At 40.0% G+C, this 16,180-nt stretch overlaps 1 protein-coding gene across 1 annotated transcript in view; it reads left to right on the top strand.

The window, feature by feature from the left end:
• LOC141084805 (monocarboxylate transporter 2-like) overlaps positions 1-16,180 on the top strand; it is a 56,712-nt gene that overhangs the window by 32,337 nt on the left and 8,195 nt on the right. The window contains exon 3 of the mRNA XM_073569745.1: positions 15,722-15,865. Coding sequence (XP_073425846.1) covers positions 15,722-15,865 — 144 coding nt within the window. The remainder of the gene's footprint in view (positions 1-15,721; positions 15,866-16,180) is intronic.

The raw sequence follows: 16,180 nt of genomic DNA, 5'->3' as shown, positions 1-16,180 counted from the left end.
AATATAACTACTATAATACTGCCCCCTATGTACAAGAATATAACTACTATAATACTGCCCCCTATGTACAAGAATATAACTACTATAATACTGCTCCCTATGTACAAAAATATAACTACTATAATACTGCTCATATGTACAAGAATATAACTACTATAATACTGCCCCCTATGTACAAGAATATAACTACTATAATACTGCTCCCTATGTACAAGAATATAACTACTATAATACTGCTCCTATGTACAAGAATATAACTGCTATAATACTGCTCCTATGTACAAGAATATAACTACTATAATACTGCCCCCTATGTACAAGAATATAACTACTATAATACTGCCCCTATGTACAAGAATATAACTACTATAATACTGCCCCCTATGTACAAGAATATAACTACTATAATACTGCTCATATGTACAAGAATATAACTACTATAATACTGCCCCCTATGTACAAGAATATAACTACTATAATACTGCTCCTATGTACAAGAATATAATTGCTATAATACTGCTCCTATGTACAAGAATATAACTACTATAATACTGCCCCCTATGTACAAGAATATAACTACTATAATACTGCCCCTATGTACAAGAATATAACTACTATAATACTGCTCCCTATGTACAAGAATATAACTACTATAATACTGCCCCCTATGTACAAGAATATAACTACTATAATACTGTGCCCTATGTACAAGAATATAACTCCTATAACACAGCCCCTATGTACAAGAATATGACTACTATAATACTGCTCCCTATGTACAAGAATATAACTACTATAATACTGCTCCCTATGTACAAGAATATAACTACTATAATACTGCCCCCTATGTACAAGAATATAACTACTATAATACTGCCCCTATGTACAAGAATATAACTACTATAATACTGCCCCCTATGTACAAGAATATAACTACTATAATACTGCTCATATGTACAAGAATATAACTACTATAATACTGCCCCCTATGTACAAGAATATAACTACTATAATACTGCCCCCTATGTACAAGAATATAACTACTATAATACTGCTCCCTATGTACAAGAATATAACTACTATAATACTGCCCCCTATGTACAAGAATATAACTACTATAATACTGCCCCTATGTACAAGAATATAACTACTATAATACTGCTCCCTATGTACAAGAATATAACTACTATAATACTGCCCCCTATGTACAAGAATATAACTACTATAATACTGTGCCCTATGTACAAGAATATAACTCCTATAACACTGCCCCTATGTACAAGAATATGACTACTATAATACTGCTCCCTATGTACAAGAATATAACTACTATAATACTGCTCCCTATGTACAAGAATATAACTACTATAATACTGCCCCCTATGTACAAGAATATAACTACTATAATACTGCCCCTATGTACAAGAATATAACTACTATAATACTGCCCCCTATGTACAAGAATATAACTACTATAATACTGCTCATATGTACAAGAATATAACTACTATAATACTGCCCCCTATGTACAAGAATATAACTACTATAATACTGCCCCCTATGTACAAGAATATAACTACTATAATACTGCTCCCTATGTACAAGAATATAACTACTATAATACTGCTCATATGTACAAGAATATAACTACTATAATACTGCCCCCTATGTACAAGAATATAACTACTATAATACTGCCCCCTATGTACAAGAATATAACTACTATAATACTGCCCCTATGTACAAGAATATAACTACTATAATACTGCCCCCTATGTACAAGAATATAACTACTATAATACTGCTCATATGTACAAGAATATAACTACTATAATACTGCCCCCTATGTACAAGAATATAACTACTATAATACTGCCCCCTATGTACAAGAATATAACTACTATAATACTGCTCCCTATGTACAAGAATATAACTACTATAATACTGCCCCCTATGTACAAGAATATAACTACTATAATACTGCCCCTATGTACAAGAATATAACTACTATAATACTGCTCCCTATGTACAAGAATATAACTACTATAATACTGCCCCCTATGTACAAGAATATAACTACTATAATACTGTGCCCTATGTACAAGAATATAACTCCTATAACACTGCCCCTATGTACAAGAATATGACTACTATAATACTGCTCCCTATGTACAAGAATATAACTACTATAATACTGCTCCCTATGTACAAGAATATAACTACTATAATACTGCCCCCTATGTACAAGAATATAACTACTATAATACTGCCCCTATGTACAAGAATATAACTACTATAATACTGCCCCCTATGTACAAGAATATAACTACTATAATACTGCTCATATGTACAAGAATATAACTACTATAATACTGCCCCCTATGTACAAGAATATAACTACTATAATACTGCCCCCTATGTACAAGAATATAACTACTATAATACTGCTCCCTATGTACAAGAATATAACTACTATAATACTGCTCCCTATGTACAAGAATATAACTACTATAATACTGCTCATATGTACAAGAATATAACTACTATAATACTGCCCCCTATGTACAAGAATATAACTACTATAATACTGCTCCCTATGTACAAGAATATAACTACTATAATACTGCTCATATGTACAAGAATATAACTACTATAATACTGCCCCCTATGTACAAGAATATAACTACTATAATACTGCCCCCTATGTACAAGAATATAACTACTATAATACTGCTCCCTATGTACAAGAATATAACTACTATAATACTGCTCATATGTACAAGAATATAACTACTATAATACTGCTCATATGTACAAGAATATAACTACTATAATACTGCCCCCTATGTACAAGAATATAACTACTATAATACTGCCCCCTATGTACAAGAATATAACTACTATAATACTGCTCCCTATGTACAAGAATATAACTACTATAATACTGCTCATATGTACAAGAATATAACTACTATAATACTGCCCCCTATGTACAATAATATAACTACTATAATACTGCTCAAGAATATAACTACTATAATACTGCCCCCTATGTACAAGAATATAACTACTATAATACTGCCCCCTATGTACAAGAATATAACTACTATAATACTGCCCCCATGTACAAGAATATAACTACTATAATACTGCTCATATGTACAAGAATATAACTACTATAATACTGCCCCCTATGTACAAGAATATAACTACTATAATACTGCCACCTATGTACAAGAATATAACTACTATAATACTGCTCCCTATGTACAAGAATATAACTACTATAATACTGCCCCTATGTACAAGAATATAACTGCTATAATACTGCTCCTATGTACAAGAATATAACTACTATAATACTGCCCCCTATGTACAAGAATATAACTACTATAATACTGCTCCCTATGTCCAAGAATATAACTACTATAATACTGCTCCCTATGTACAAGAATATAACTACTATAATACTGCCCCTATGTACAAGAATATAACTACTATAATACTGCTCATATGTACAAGAATATAACTACTATAATACTGCTCCCTATGTACAAGAATATAACTACTATAATACTGCTCCTATGTACAAGAATATAACTACTATAATACTAAATAACATTGCATGATTCTTACATAATTAATTTACACTTTATTTCCTGAAATAAGTGATATAATAGAAAAACAGAACTTAATATTTAGTACAGAAACCTTTGCTTACAATTACAGAGGTCAGACGTTTCCTGTAGTTCTTGACCTACTCCTCCATACAGATCTTCTCTGATTTCTCAGGTTTCGGGGTTGTCATTGAGCAATTTGGAGTTTCAGCTCCCTCCAAAGATTTTCTATTGGGTTCAGGTCTGAAGACCGGCTAAGCCACTCCAGGACCTTGAAATGCTTCTTACAGAGCCACTCCGAATAATGGATCCCATGTGGCGCTCCATACAGAATAATGGACGTAATTTAATGCTCATAATGTAGACTATAAACTGTTGTTTCTTAAAAACCTTACGTGACACAGACTTTTGGAGCCCATATTCGTGTTCAGCATATCAAAATCTATAAGATACAATAAAATGTTCTCAGGGGACAAGAACTTCCCTGAAATTGGTTGCACAGTGTTATCTGACAACTCAAGGAGTATATTCAGATGGGCGCCAATATGGCGTGAGATGGACTGGTAATCTGACAACTCAAGAAGTACACTCAGGCCCCAATAAGGCGCGAGACAGACTGGTTTTCTGACAACCCAGGGAGTATATTCCTAATAACTGGTCTGACTCAAGTGACTGTTCCTCAAAGCGGGGTTGTCAATATAAAAATGGCTACATAGGAGAAAACTATTCAATGGTTTAAATCAAGAGTGGGGAACCCCTGGCCCAAGAGCCATTTACGGCCCTTGAGGACTTTTTCTCTGGTCCCCGGGCAGATTCATGGGGACCACAGTGATTGGGCCGGCAGCTGTGTTTTGATGGCCACTGGCCTTTTAATTTCTTCTTGCTCTATTCGCACGGGCATGCACTGTTCATTCACTACTGAATGCTGACGCATGTGCAAAGAAAGATTACGTCCTGACACCAGTTCCAGCGTCAGGATGTACTTTGTGGGCGGAGTTAGAGCACGATTTATACAGCCCCCAAGGATGGATTCAACATCTGCCAAATGGCCTTTGCCAGAATGAAGGTTCCTCACCCCTGATTCAAATGGCCCCTGAACTTTCAGACAACATGTTCTCATTTGATAGATAATGTGATAAATTGACAATATGCAAGTTACTTTATTTAATGATTATGTCCTCTGAAATGCCAAGGTAACTTGCTATCTACTGACTGTTGTTAGGTGTAATCAGTCACTAGCAGCAGAGACAAGTTCTATTTAAGGTAGTGGGGGTTGGTCTTTGTCTCTCTACGTGAAGTAGGGGTGGGTCTTTGTCTCTCTACGTGAAGTAGGGGTGGGTCTTTGTCTCTCTACGTGAAGTAGGGGTGGGTCTTTTTCTGTACAGGAAGTAGGGGTGGATCTTTGTCTCTCTACAGGAAGTAGGGGTAGGTCTTTTTCTCTACAAGAAGTGGCGGCAAATCTCTCTCTCTACAGGAAATGGAGTGAGTTTTTGTCTTTCTACATTAAGTGGTGTCCTGTATTTGTTTCTACAGGAAGTGGTGGTGGATCTTTGTCTCTACAGGTAGATGTGGAATTTCTTTTTCTCTACAGGAAGTGGGGGTAGATCTGTGTTTCTGCGGAAAGTGGAGTTGGGTCTTTGTAGCTACAGGAAGTGGTGGAGGGTCTTTATCTCTACCTAAAGTGACGGAAGTGATGGCATGTTTTTGTCTCTCTACAGGAAGTGAGGGCGGGTCTTTTTCTCTCTTTAATAAGTGGGGACGGGTCTTTGCCTCTCTACAGGAAGTGGGGGCTGGTCTTGTCTCTAGAGGAAGTGAGGGCGTGTCTTTGTCTCTCTACAGGAAGTGAGGGTTGGTCTTGTCTCTACAGGAAGTGGGGATGGGTCTTTGTCTCTCTACAGGAATTAAGGGCTGGTCTTAATCTCTAGCTACAGGAAGTGAGGGGTGGTCTTTATCTCTCTACAGGAAGTGAGGGGTGGGTCTTTGTCTCTCTACAGGAAGTAGGGGTGGATCTTTGTCTCTCTACAGGAAGTAGGGGTAGGTCTTTGTCTCTACAAGAAGTGGCGGCAAATCTTTGTCTCTACGGGAAATGGAGTGAGTTTTTGTCTTTCTATATTAAGTGGTGTCATGTATTTGTTTCTACAGGAAGTGGTGGTGGATCTTTGTCTTTACAGGTAGAGGTGGCATTTCTTTTTCGCTACAGGAAGTGGGGGTAGATCTGTGTTTCTGCGGGAAGTGGAGTTTGGTCTTTGTATCTCCAGGAAGTGGTGGAGGGTCTTTTTCTCTATCTAAAGTGACAGAAGTGATTGCATGTTTTTGTCTCTCTACAGGAAGTGAGGGCGGGTCTTTGTGTCTCTCGAGCAAATGAGGGAAGATCTTTTTCTCTCTTTAATAAGGGGACAGGTCTTTGTCTCTCTACAGGAAGTGAGGGTGGGTCTTGTCTCTCTACTGGAAGTGAGGGCTGGTCTTTGTCTCTCTACAGGAAATGAGGGCAGGTCTTTCTCTCTCTACAGGAAGTAAGTCTTTTTCTCTCTTTCATAAGTGGGGATGGGTCTTTATCTCTCTACAGGAAGTGATGGCTGGTCTTGTCTCTCTACAGGAAGTGGGGACGGGTCTTTGTCTCTCTACAGGAGGTGATGGCTGTTTTTTGTCTCTATGCCTGCTCTTTTGTCTAACTACATACAAGCATAACAGAGAGGCGGCTTTACGTTCAGGGCAAGTACAGTGCATCCTGGGTGTTAAGCAAAAGGAAGTTCTATCAACTAAAGTACTGGCAGGGTGCTAAGGAGCATAAATCACCCACTCAAAAAGAGGTGATAACAAGTTACAGAACTTGAGAATTAGGACAGTTACTCAACATATTAGACTTGTATGAGCACCAAAAGAAATATTACCTTATGGGGGTTTGGGCAACGTAACCATATTTTTTTTATTTGTGAAAGAACAGGTAGTTTTTAAATCGAGCTGTGAATAGCTAATTAGATATTTCCTGAAATACATTTAGGTTTCTGGGGTCTTTACAAAAGTATCCTGATATATCTAATTTACTAAATTCTTGTATTTCCCACGAAATAACAATTTTGAAACTTCTGAAAAATCTGCTTTCTGCCAATCCTGTTATTCCTCAAGGAAATGTGTGAATAGATATATTGACAAGTGTTTACTTTGACAGGATCCAGTGGATTCTCAGTATTGATTACTTTACTGCTTTAAATGCAGCAATGAATTTTCCAATCACACAAATGGAATAATAGTATCAAAGAATCAATTTTTTGCTCGCTTGTGAATGGAAGAATTGTTACTATGTTGCAACACAAATCTTTGCTTCTTTCGATATTGCAATTATGGTGAAGCTTTCTGTACAGATTAAATAATGATCAGGTCCTATCATAAATATAAATGATTATTATGGTTATTATTACCTTATAAGATGTATGATTTAAAGGCATGCACATTACTCTGCTATATGGATGTACAAGTGCACGACACAGCGCAACCTACGAGCGTACTATCGTGTCTTTAAAATACTCCATCACTAAATATTGAGACTTCTAGGATTCTAGGTCGGTCACATTTGTATGAGGTTATGTCATTTTTAGGGGGTCTCACCTGGGGATCTGTCATTTTACGTGGTCTGATCTAGTGGAGGTTAGATGGATGTTTATGGGGGTATCATATATGATCTTACCATTTTAAGGGGTCTGGTGTGGGGTTCGGACATTTTTATGGAGTGTATTTTGGGTGTGTGACATAGTGTCTGTATATGCAAAGGTGGTTGTGTTTTGGGATCTGAAATTTTTAGGAGGTGGAGGTCTAATCTTTAGGGGGCTGTATGCATGAGGTACTGGGGTCTGTAAGCTCTAGGAGGTCTAATAAAGGGCTTATTTTTAGGGAAACTATATGTTATGGGCTTGCGGAACGCACCAAATAATAATCAAGCAAAGATAAGGTTCGTTCGCAGCCCGGGGTCCACCGTGCAGAGATGTTACCTGCTGCCAGGTAATAGCGGATACAAAATGGCGGTATCTCTAAAACACACGGGTTAACCTCACCCGGTATGTAAAAGGTGAACCCTGTTTCTTCACAGGGCCGCTATACCGCAAGGTGAGCGCTAGTGTCTCAGTCCCTGGACCCTGCCCCAAGGACACGGGGATATAGTCCTTCTAGAACCACTAGCGTTCGCGCCGCAACTGTGGTGCCAGGAAGAGCAACTAAAGGTTAACCGCACAAAGTGCATACAGCGCCGATCTGGCGGACGCCACTAAGCAGCCTAAGCTTCGGTCTGGAAAGTGCACTGATTGCGCACGGCGGCGCTCTGACGGACGCTGCTGTACATGTGGTGCAGTTGTGCCTTGTGCAGGACGGCACAATCTGGCACTGACACTCGGGGAGTGGACTGGGTGCACTGTGGCGCATAGGTAGTGCCACTACTAGGCGCTGACTCTAATTCCAATACCCTATTACATGCACAATCAAAGGGAGAGAATCATAAGGAGTCAGTCACCAGAAACATGTATCCATCATCACACACACAAGTACAGATTTCTATACTAGCACATGGCCGGGCAGCCATGCGAGGCTTTTATAGTTGCTGCTTTCCGGGGCCTTCCTAGTGGTCCAATCGGAGCAACAACAGGACCTGAGCACGTGACCTCCGACCTCCAATGAGAGGTCATCCCACGCTCAGTGGACCGAAAGTAGGACTTAGTCCCAGGAGCTGCTCGCTGCTGGCTAGTGTGGATTGCTACAGCTAAACCAGGGGTGGCAGCAACAACCAAGCTGACAGTGCTAGCCTGAGCAAGACACCGGGATCGACGCCTCTGCTGAGCAGCCTCCTCTGCGGTCGGGGAAGAATGGGAGACCGCAGAAGGCGAGGCTCGGGATTCCTCTTGTGCAGAGGGAGAAACCCGACGCCTATCACTATATATACAAGGTAGACTGGTCAGGGGTCTGTCGGTTTTAGGTGTTCTGATTATACAAGAAGCTCTGATCTAGAGTGCAGAGGGACCTGGTATGGCATTTCAAAAAAACGGGGGGTAGGGTCTAGTTTGGGTTTTCAACCTGGATTCTGTACACAGGGTAATTTGGCATGAGGTCTATATCTTTATTTAGGAGGGGGGTGATTTGTGCTATTTGTCTTTTAAATGAGGTTCTTTGGGGGAGTGCCCTATGTAAATGGGTGGGTCATACAAAAGAAACTCCACCCTGCACGCTGAGTGTACCTCTTTTATTTCTTCTCCTGGGATCAAAACTCCTGACACCATGCCAGATCCATCACACAACAGACACAAATTGTGCCCAACAGGCCCACTCCAAAACTTTAAAGTAGAGTCCATCAGGGTCCTAACATGGTGTGTTGTCTTTTTGACAAGAAGAACGTATCTTCACGCCGCACTATACTTCATGGAAATCTAAATGAGAACTGCCTACAGAGACTCAAAGTTTTCTTAACTTTTATATCTGATCACTTTTTGGAAAGATTCTCAGCTTCAAAGGTTTTGGTGGCCCATGAGGGTCCCTTTAATCACAGTCCTGAACTCTGAACTTTAGAGAGATAGTAATAAAAGACCGTTTTTCTTTTTTTTGTTTCACCTTGACATTTTACCTCGTCTTTGAAAGTAAAAGTTTAACTTCTGTAAAAGATTTGAACTCTTTGCCCCGTAAACTTCCCCCACATTTAGGCCAATTAAAAGACAACAGAGATGACACGTGCTCATTATAGGTATCTTGTGGGCTTAGTCTTACAGCAGGAGACTTTGTGTTTGTCTTGAATTTTTCGATAATCTCCCCTTTAGTGTAGCCCACTAATACTCATTAACTAATGTGATATTTTCATTAGGGTCCATTATCAGCACAAGAGGCCATTTAGTCGGTGTCATTGCATTGACGAATATTGATTTATACTAGGATTATATAGTGTAAAAATTCAGTAAACTTCTGTAGAACTTTTCTGTATGTTTAATTCTGAGCAGATCGATGGGTGTCCCGGTCCTTAAACCCTCGCTAAGAAGACCTCTTATAAGTGTACAAACCAGGAGATAGGAGCTCACACCCAGAGTCCGTACTCCGCTGTGCGCGCACTTCATGCATGAGCCATGAGCTACGGTTTCCTGAGCTGCTCACTCCTAAGGGGTTTTTTTGAGTGATCCATAGGGGTCTCAGGACCCGGACCTCCATCGATCTGCTCAGAATTAAGAATGTAAAACATATTAACAAAATTATACACAAGGTTATTTAATCTTTAAGTAATGCACAACTTTTGCTAAGTAATTTTAATGCCTTTTTAATGCAGCTACAGTTGTGCTCAAAAGTTTACACACCCCGGCAGAATTTTTGTTTTCTTGGCCTTTATTCAGAGAATATGAATGATAACACCAAAACTTTTTCTCCACTCATGGTTAGTGGTTGGGTGAAGCCATTTATTGTCAAACTGCTGTGTTTTCTCTTTTTAAATCACAACGACAACCCAAAACATCCAAATGACCCTGATCAAAAGATCAAAAAATTGAAATGCCACAAATTCTGTTTTTCAATATGATATCCATGAAAACAATGAAAACAACATCTACGTCGACGGAAAAATAAAAAAGTTTCGCTCTCCGAATTAGCGATACACGAACCCAACTTCTTTTATATAAAGCTTTGAATTTTATTCACGCCCATAAAAATATAACAAAAATGCATCGGCGTAACTGTACCGACCCGAAGAACCGTTTTGCCAAAGAATTTTTACCGCCGTCGAAACTAAACCCTGAAAAAAAAACAATGGAAGATTTTTTTCTTTATCCACATTTCACAGAAGTTGGATTTTTTTCCCCCCTCTTCTTCATCTACTTTTTACGGTAAAAATAAATTTTGACCTTCAAAACTACAAGTTATCCTCCTTAAAAACGAAAAACAAAATGAGCCCTCGTATGGCTATGTCTGCAGAGAAAAAAAAAAAGAAGGGGGGAGGGGAGGAGTGCGAAATTGGTCGTGGCGGGAAGGGGTTAAGCGAGTCAAGTTCAAAAGTTTATTCTACTTGTTAAGTAAGGAAAAGTACATTTTCCATTTTATGGCAAGAACTCGAAGTTTTATTTTTCTATTCTAGGTGAGTAAGCAGGATTTCTGGTTTTCTGGTTTACCGGGCAGCGGTCGGCTCATTTTTTTTCTTTTTTTTTCAGCTTGTTATGGAAAATGTATGATTGCGTTGTTTGGTAACCATAATGGCTTCGCCGGGTTTAGTACAGTCCATATATATATGCGGGATGATATACAATTTCCAGTATAATGCATTGAAAAATTATCTCCTCCATCTTGCTTTTGTCTTTTCTCCGCTCCCTGGAATCATTTTGTCCCATTACTTATATCGCTTTCACCTTGGCAAGAGAATGCTTTGTGTATCTCTATGTCTTTAAATTGCACTCCATTTGTCTGAGCCACTGACTGGGCATTTTTTTCTCTTGTTTTTTCGCTCGCTGTAATCTGGCATTCGCTGTACAAATTGCCGAACGCTCGCTGGAGAAGTCATTTGTTCTGTGGGTAATGATGCTCCTCTTCTATCACCGGAGCATGTAAGGACTTATCTGCAAACCCTTTGACTTTTTTTTTGCTTTTTATTTTTCAGCTTCATTCTGCAAATTCTCCTTGACTTTTCTTATTGCTTAAGTAACAAAAAGGGTGAGAAAAATACCAGCTTCTAATTTACAGCTTTAGAAAAGTCCATATTAGAAGGTTTTATTGTCGAATATTATAGAAAACACTTTGGATTGTCTATTTTTGTAACTAATGCGGAAATCCCAAGTGATCGCCGGTAATCAAGTTTCCCTGCAGCAGCCCCGCAGGTGAAATAAAGTATTACATGATGCCCACTGAAATCTATGTTTTAACTGCATAATTCATGGATATGTTGGATTCTTAACTTTGTAGCCACTACTTCCAGGGTCACCCATTTATTAACTCCAAATGTCCTTGAAATTAGTTTCTTTAAAGTTTACCATAATTTATGCACCTTTACTGTATGTAGTCATTTCTGCTTTCCGATATCACAAGAACATAGAGTCTGGGGACCTTACCAATTGCTAGAATGAAGGAGCATAAATGTGGTGGCCCCTACCCTTTGCCCAGTGGTCTAGACGGGGATTCTCCACCTTTTCATAACCGGACAGGGTTAAGGGATCGATAAAACTAAAGAACTGAGCATTATTATACTTACCACTCCAGTCTTCAAAACTCCAGGAACGACATTCCAGTGGACTTCCCCAGACTTGGACAGATGAAATCCCATCCATACAGACACCTGGACCACTGAATGGCTGCATAGATGGGTTCTCGTAGGAGATCACGATGTTTCGACAGGTGGAAGAGGGCCTATGTGCAAGAACAAGAGCCCCTTTTTGGACCCGCTCGCTGTTTTGAAGGTGAAAGTGGGCCCCTTTATCTCTCGGGCCCCTGTTGCACCAATGATATGTCTCATCCGTAGACACCCGACATTGCAGTCACCCAGTGGCTTCAGCGGTCAGGCTACTGAATGGATGAGACTTTATCATTTCCTGTTCTAGTTGAGACGACTGGAGTTGGAGTGGTAAGAAACCTTTACGTCTTTTTTTTTTTTTTAATGTTTATTTTATAACAATCCCTTCCTACTGGAAAAAAAATGGTGGAAACCCCTTTAATGTCTTTGTTTCCTCTGTCCTTTCCAATAATCCAATCAATATAGTGAAAAATGTAAAGAAAGGTGTCAAACCTCAGAAAAGAAAAATCTCGGACTGTGAGGCAGCTTGCTGTAGCAGGAATCACCCCCCCCCCCCCCATTCCTTTGTCAGAAGTGGGAGGCAAAGTAGCGAGGTCACACCCTTCAGGAAAACAATACCAATTGGTCCTATCCTGGCTGAAATTGTAGGATCTGGGAGAACATTGACGTCTGTCTTCGCCTCAAAATTTTTAGACTTCAAGATGTTTATTTTAGGAGTTCCAAAGAGTAACCATTGTTACCATGGTTTAATTTTTATTTAATCACGTGAAAATAAAAAACTTTGTAATGTACCTTATTGCATAAATATGTTTCTTTCTCCTCCTGGACTGATCTTTCATTCTTAATTCATGGGTAAAATCTGTATTTAGTGAAGACAGATTCCCCCATTACTGAGATAGGAGATGACGGTGGGTGGTTTTAAAGCTTTCTGCGGCAAGTTGTAACGGAAGTGGTGGAACCGCTGTGCCGTGTTCCGAGGAGAGCCTGGAGGGGCCTGAGTATGTGGGCACCTGTCTCTTCATTAGAGCCCCTGATGGTGGGGTTAGGCTTGGCTCCCGATGGACACCAGGTGCAACTCCAGGATAGACTTCGGACGCACAGCAGGAAAGGCCCAGTAGGAGAGTTCCGCTGATACAGGCAGGAACACAGGAACCACAGATGCAGATGGGTATGGCTGCTATACAGATAGGCACGGGCTCGTCTGGATGGTATTCAGATATGCACTGGCAGGTGCAGACAGGTCCGGCTGATAAACAGAGAGATAAGCACTGGCAGGTGCAGGTGGGTCTGGCTGATACACAGACTGGCACGGCAGGTGCAGGCTTGGCAGCCTGATTCACTGACTGACATGGCAGGTGCTGGTGTTTCTGGCTGAAATACAGACTGACAAGGCAAGTATTAGCAAGAACCGACAGGAACAAGGCAAGAATCAGCAGGTAGGGTTAGGGACGGCCAGACATTAGTGGAACTAGCGGAAAGTGTGATGGAAACAGACAAACAACATTGCACAGGCACATTCATGGAGTTGGAGGTGCCTTAAATAATAAGTGCCTCCCAGCCACTGCCTTAGGACTGTGCACACGTGCTCTTGACACAGTGTCGGGGATCTGTGCGCTGTGCACAGACCCCGGCCAGCAGCCGAAGAGGAAGGAGGAGGAAGTGCGGGATGGGGGCTGCGGCGGTGAGTAAGTCGGTGTCCCTGCCGTGCAGGGACGCTGATGCTACACAAGTTCTCCTGAAATTACACTTACAGTTCTCGATGGAACTTTATGCGCACCAATTGTCATCTCTCTCAGTAATGGGAAAGTCTGTATTTACTGAAGGCACATTTTACCTGTGAATGGAGAATTTTGAGACAGTAAGTAAATATCGAACTTTTATCAAACCTTGCCACATCACTTAGGATAAAAGCCAAACCAGAATCTCTATTTGCAAACGTGTTTCGGGGTGTTGCCCCTCCTCAGTGCAAAGCAAGAGGTATGAATTTGTTGTATGAGAGACCTCTAATGGGTGTCTAAGGGGTAACGTCTCTCCTTGTGGAGAGTGACATGCCAGTGTACATTACCCTTAAACCCCAGCCTCTCATACAGCCATATCAGATCTCCTGCTTTGCACTGAGGAGGTGCAAACACCCCGGAACATGTGCTTGCAAATAAAGAATCATAGAATCATAGAATCATAGAATCATAGAATCGTAGAGTTGGAAGGGACCTCCTGGGCCATCTGGTCCAACCCCCTGCTCAAAGCAGGATTCGCTAAATCATCCCAGTTAGATGTCTGTCCAGCCTCTGTTTGAAGACTTCCATTGAAGGAGAACTCACCACTTCTCGTGGCAGCCTGTTCCACTCATTGATCACTCTAACTGTCAAAAAGTTTTTTCTAATATCTAATCTGTGTCTCCTCCCATTCAGCTTCATCCCATTGCTTCTAGTCTTTCCTTTTGCAAATGAGAATAAAGTTGATCCTTCTACAATGTGACAGCCCTTTAGATATTTGTAGACAGCTATTAAGTCTCCTCTCAGTCTTCTCTTTTGCAAACTAAACATTCCCAAATCCTGCAACCTTTCCTCATAAGACAGGGTTTGCAGACCGGTCACCATTCTGGTCGCTCTTTTCTGAACTTGCTCCAGTTTGTTGATGTCTTTTTTAAAATGTGGTGCCCAAAATTGGACACAATATTCCAGATGAGGTCTGACCAAAGAGGAGTAGAGGGAAATAATTACTTCACGTGATCTAGACTGTATGCTTCTGTTAATACATCCTAGAATTGCATTTGCCTTTTTTGCTGCTGCATCACACTGTTGACTCATATTCAGTCTGCGATCTATTAGTATACCCAAGTCTTTTTCACATGTGCTGTCACTTAGCCCTATTCCTCCCATTCTATATATGCTTTTTTCATTTTTATTGCCCAGATGTAGTACTTTGCATTTCTCCCTGTTAAAAACCATTCTGTTAGTTGCTGCCCACTTCTCCAGTTTATTTAAATCTTTTTTAATCCTCTCTCTCTCTTCTCTAGTATTAGCTATCCCTCCTAGCTTTGTGTCATCAGCAAATTTAATCAGTTTACCCTCAATTCCTTCATCTAAATCGTTGATAAAGATGTTGAACAATACAGGGCCCAGGACAGAGCCCTGTGGTACCCCACTTGAGACATTCTTCCAACTGGATGTGCAGCTATTTACGACCACTCTTTGGGTCCGATCACTAAGCCAGTTATGAGTCCACCTAACAGTTGCCTTGTCCATTCCATACTTAGTCATTTTTTCAATAAGGATTGTATGAGAGACTTTGTCAAATGCTTTGCTGAAGTCAAGATATACTATATCTACAGCATTTCCTTGATCCACCCAATCAGTGATACCATCATAGAAGGAAATTAAGTTAGTCTGACATGACTTATTAGTTACAAACCCATGCTGACTCTGTTTAATCACTTCATTCTTATCCAGGTATTGACATACATGTTGTTTAATAATTTGTTCAAAGATCTTTCCTGGTATAGAAGTCAGACTCACCGGCCTATAGTTGCCTGGGTCCACCTTCTTCCCCTTTTTGAAGATAGGAACAACATTTGCTCTTCTCCAGTCTTCTGGCACTTCTTCTGGTTTGAGTCTGTGTTTTGTGGCAAGACTCGTTAAAGGGTCTGTATTGACTTTTAGGATTGCTACTTGAAGAGATTTAGTACTTTTCCTCTCTGGAGAGGCAACTTTTATATTTAATTTCCCAGAGGAGCATTACATGACCTATAAGTCTCCTTACACTGGCATGTAAGCCATTCCACTCTCCCGAAGGACATACGTTATCTTGTAGATCCTAATGTTTATGTTGTAACTTATCATCTTTCTTTATCATGTCTATTTGCATTTTTCAGGTCCTGTAAGTAGTATCCTGGTAAACCGATATGGCAGCAGACCGGTGGTGATCTTTGGCGGTTTCCTCAGTGGAATTGGATTGATTTTAGCCACTTTCAGCACCAGTCTTATACAATTGTATATCTGTGTCGGTGTCATAGCAGGTAATAAGGCCTAATATTCTGATTTACCTAACAATCTCTTTTATCATATAGATTAGTTGCTTGACTTTTGACAGACAGATCAATGTTTGATTTGTGAAGTATGATAAGGGAGAACAGCCCGAGGGTATAATGTCATTAGATGAAATGATAGGTAACATTAACATAGGACAAAATGAGTCTTTAAAAAAAACCTGAATATTACATTTACTCCATTCACAAGGTTAATGGGGGCCATTAATATCACATCTCCACGGCCAGGGCTGTTTTTCTTGTAAATGTAATGTTACAATATTAACGAGAAATGAAGGCAATTTG

This window comes from Dendrobates tinctorius, unplaced genomic scaffold (assembly GCF_039654945.1).
Source record: "Dendrobates tinctorius isolate UK_male_01 unplaced genomic scaffold, ASM3965494v1 ptg000027l, whole genome shotgun sequence".
Classification (NCBI taxonomy): Eukaryota; Metazoa; Chordata; class Amphibia; order Anura; family Dendrobatidae; genus Dendrobates; species Dendrobates tinctorius.
Note: the sequence above shows the minus strand (reverse complement) of the source record. Positions and strands in the feature narration are given on the sequence as shown.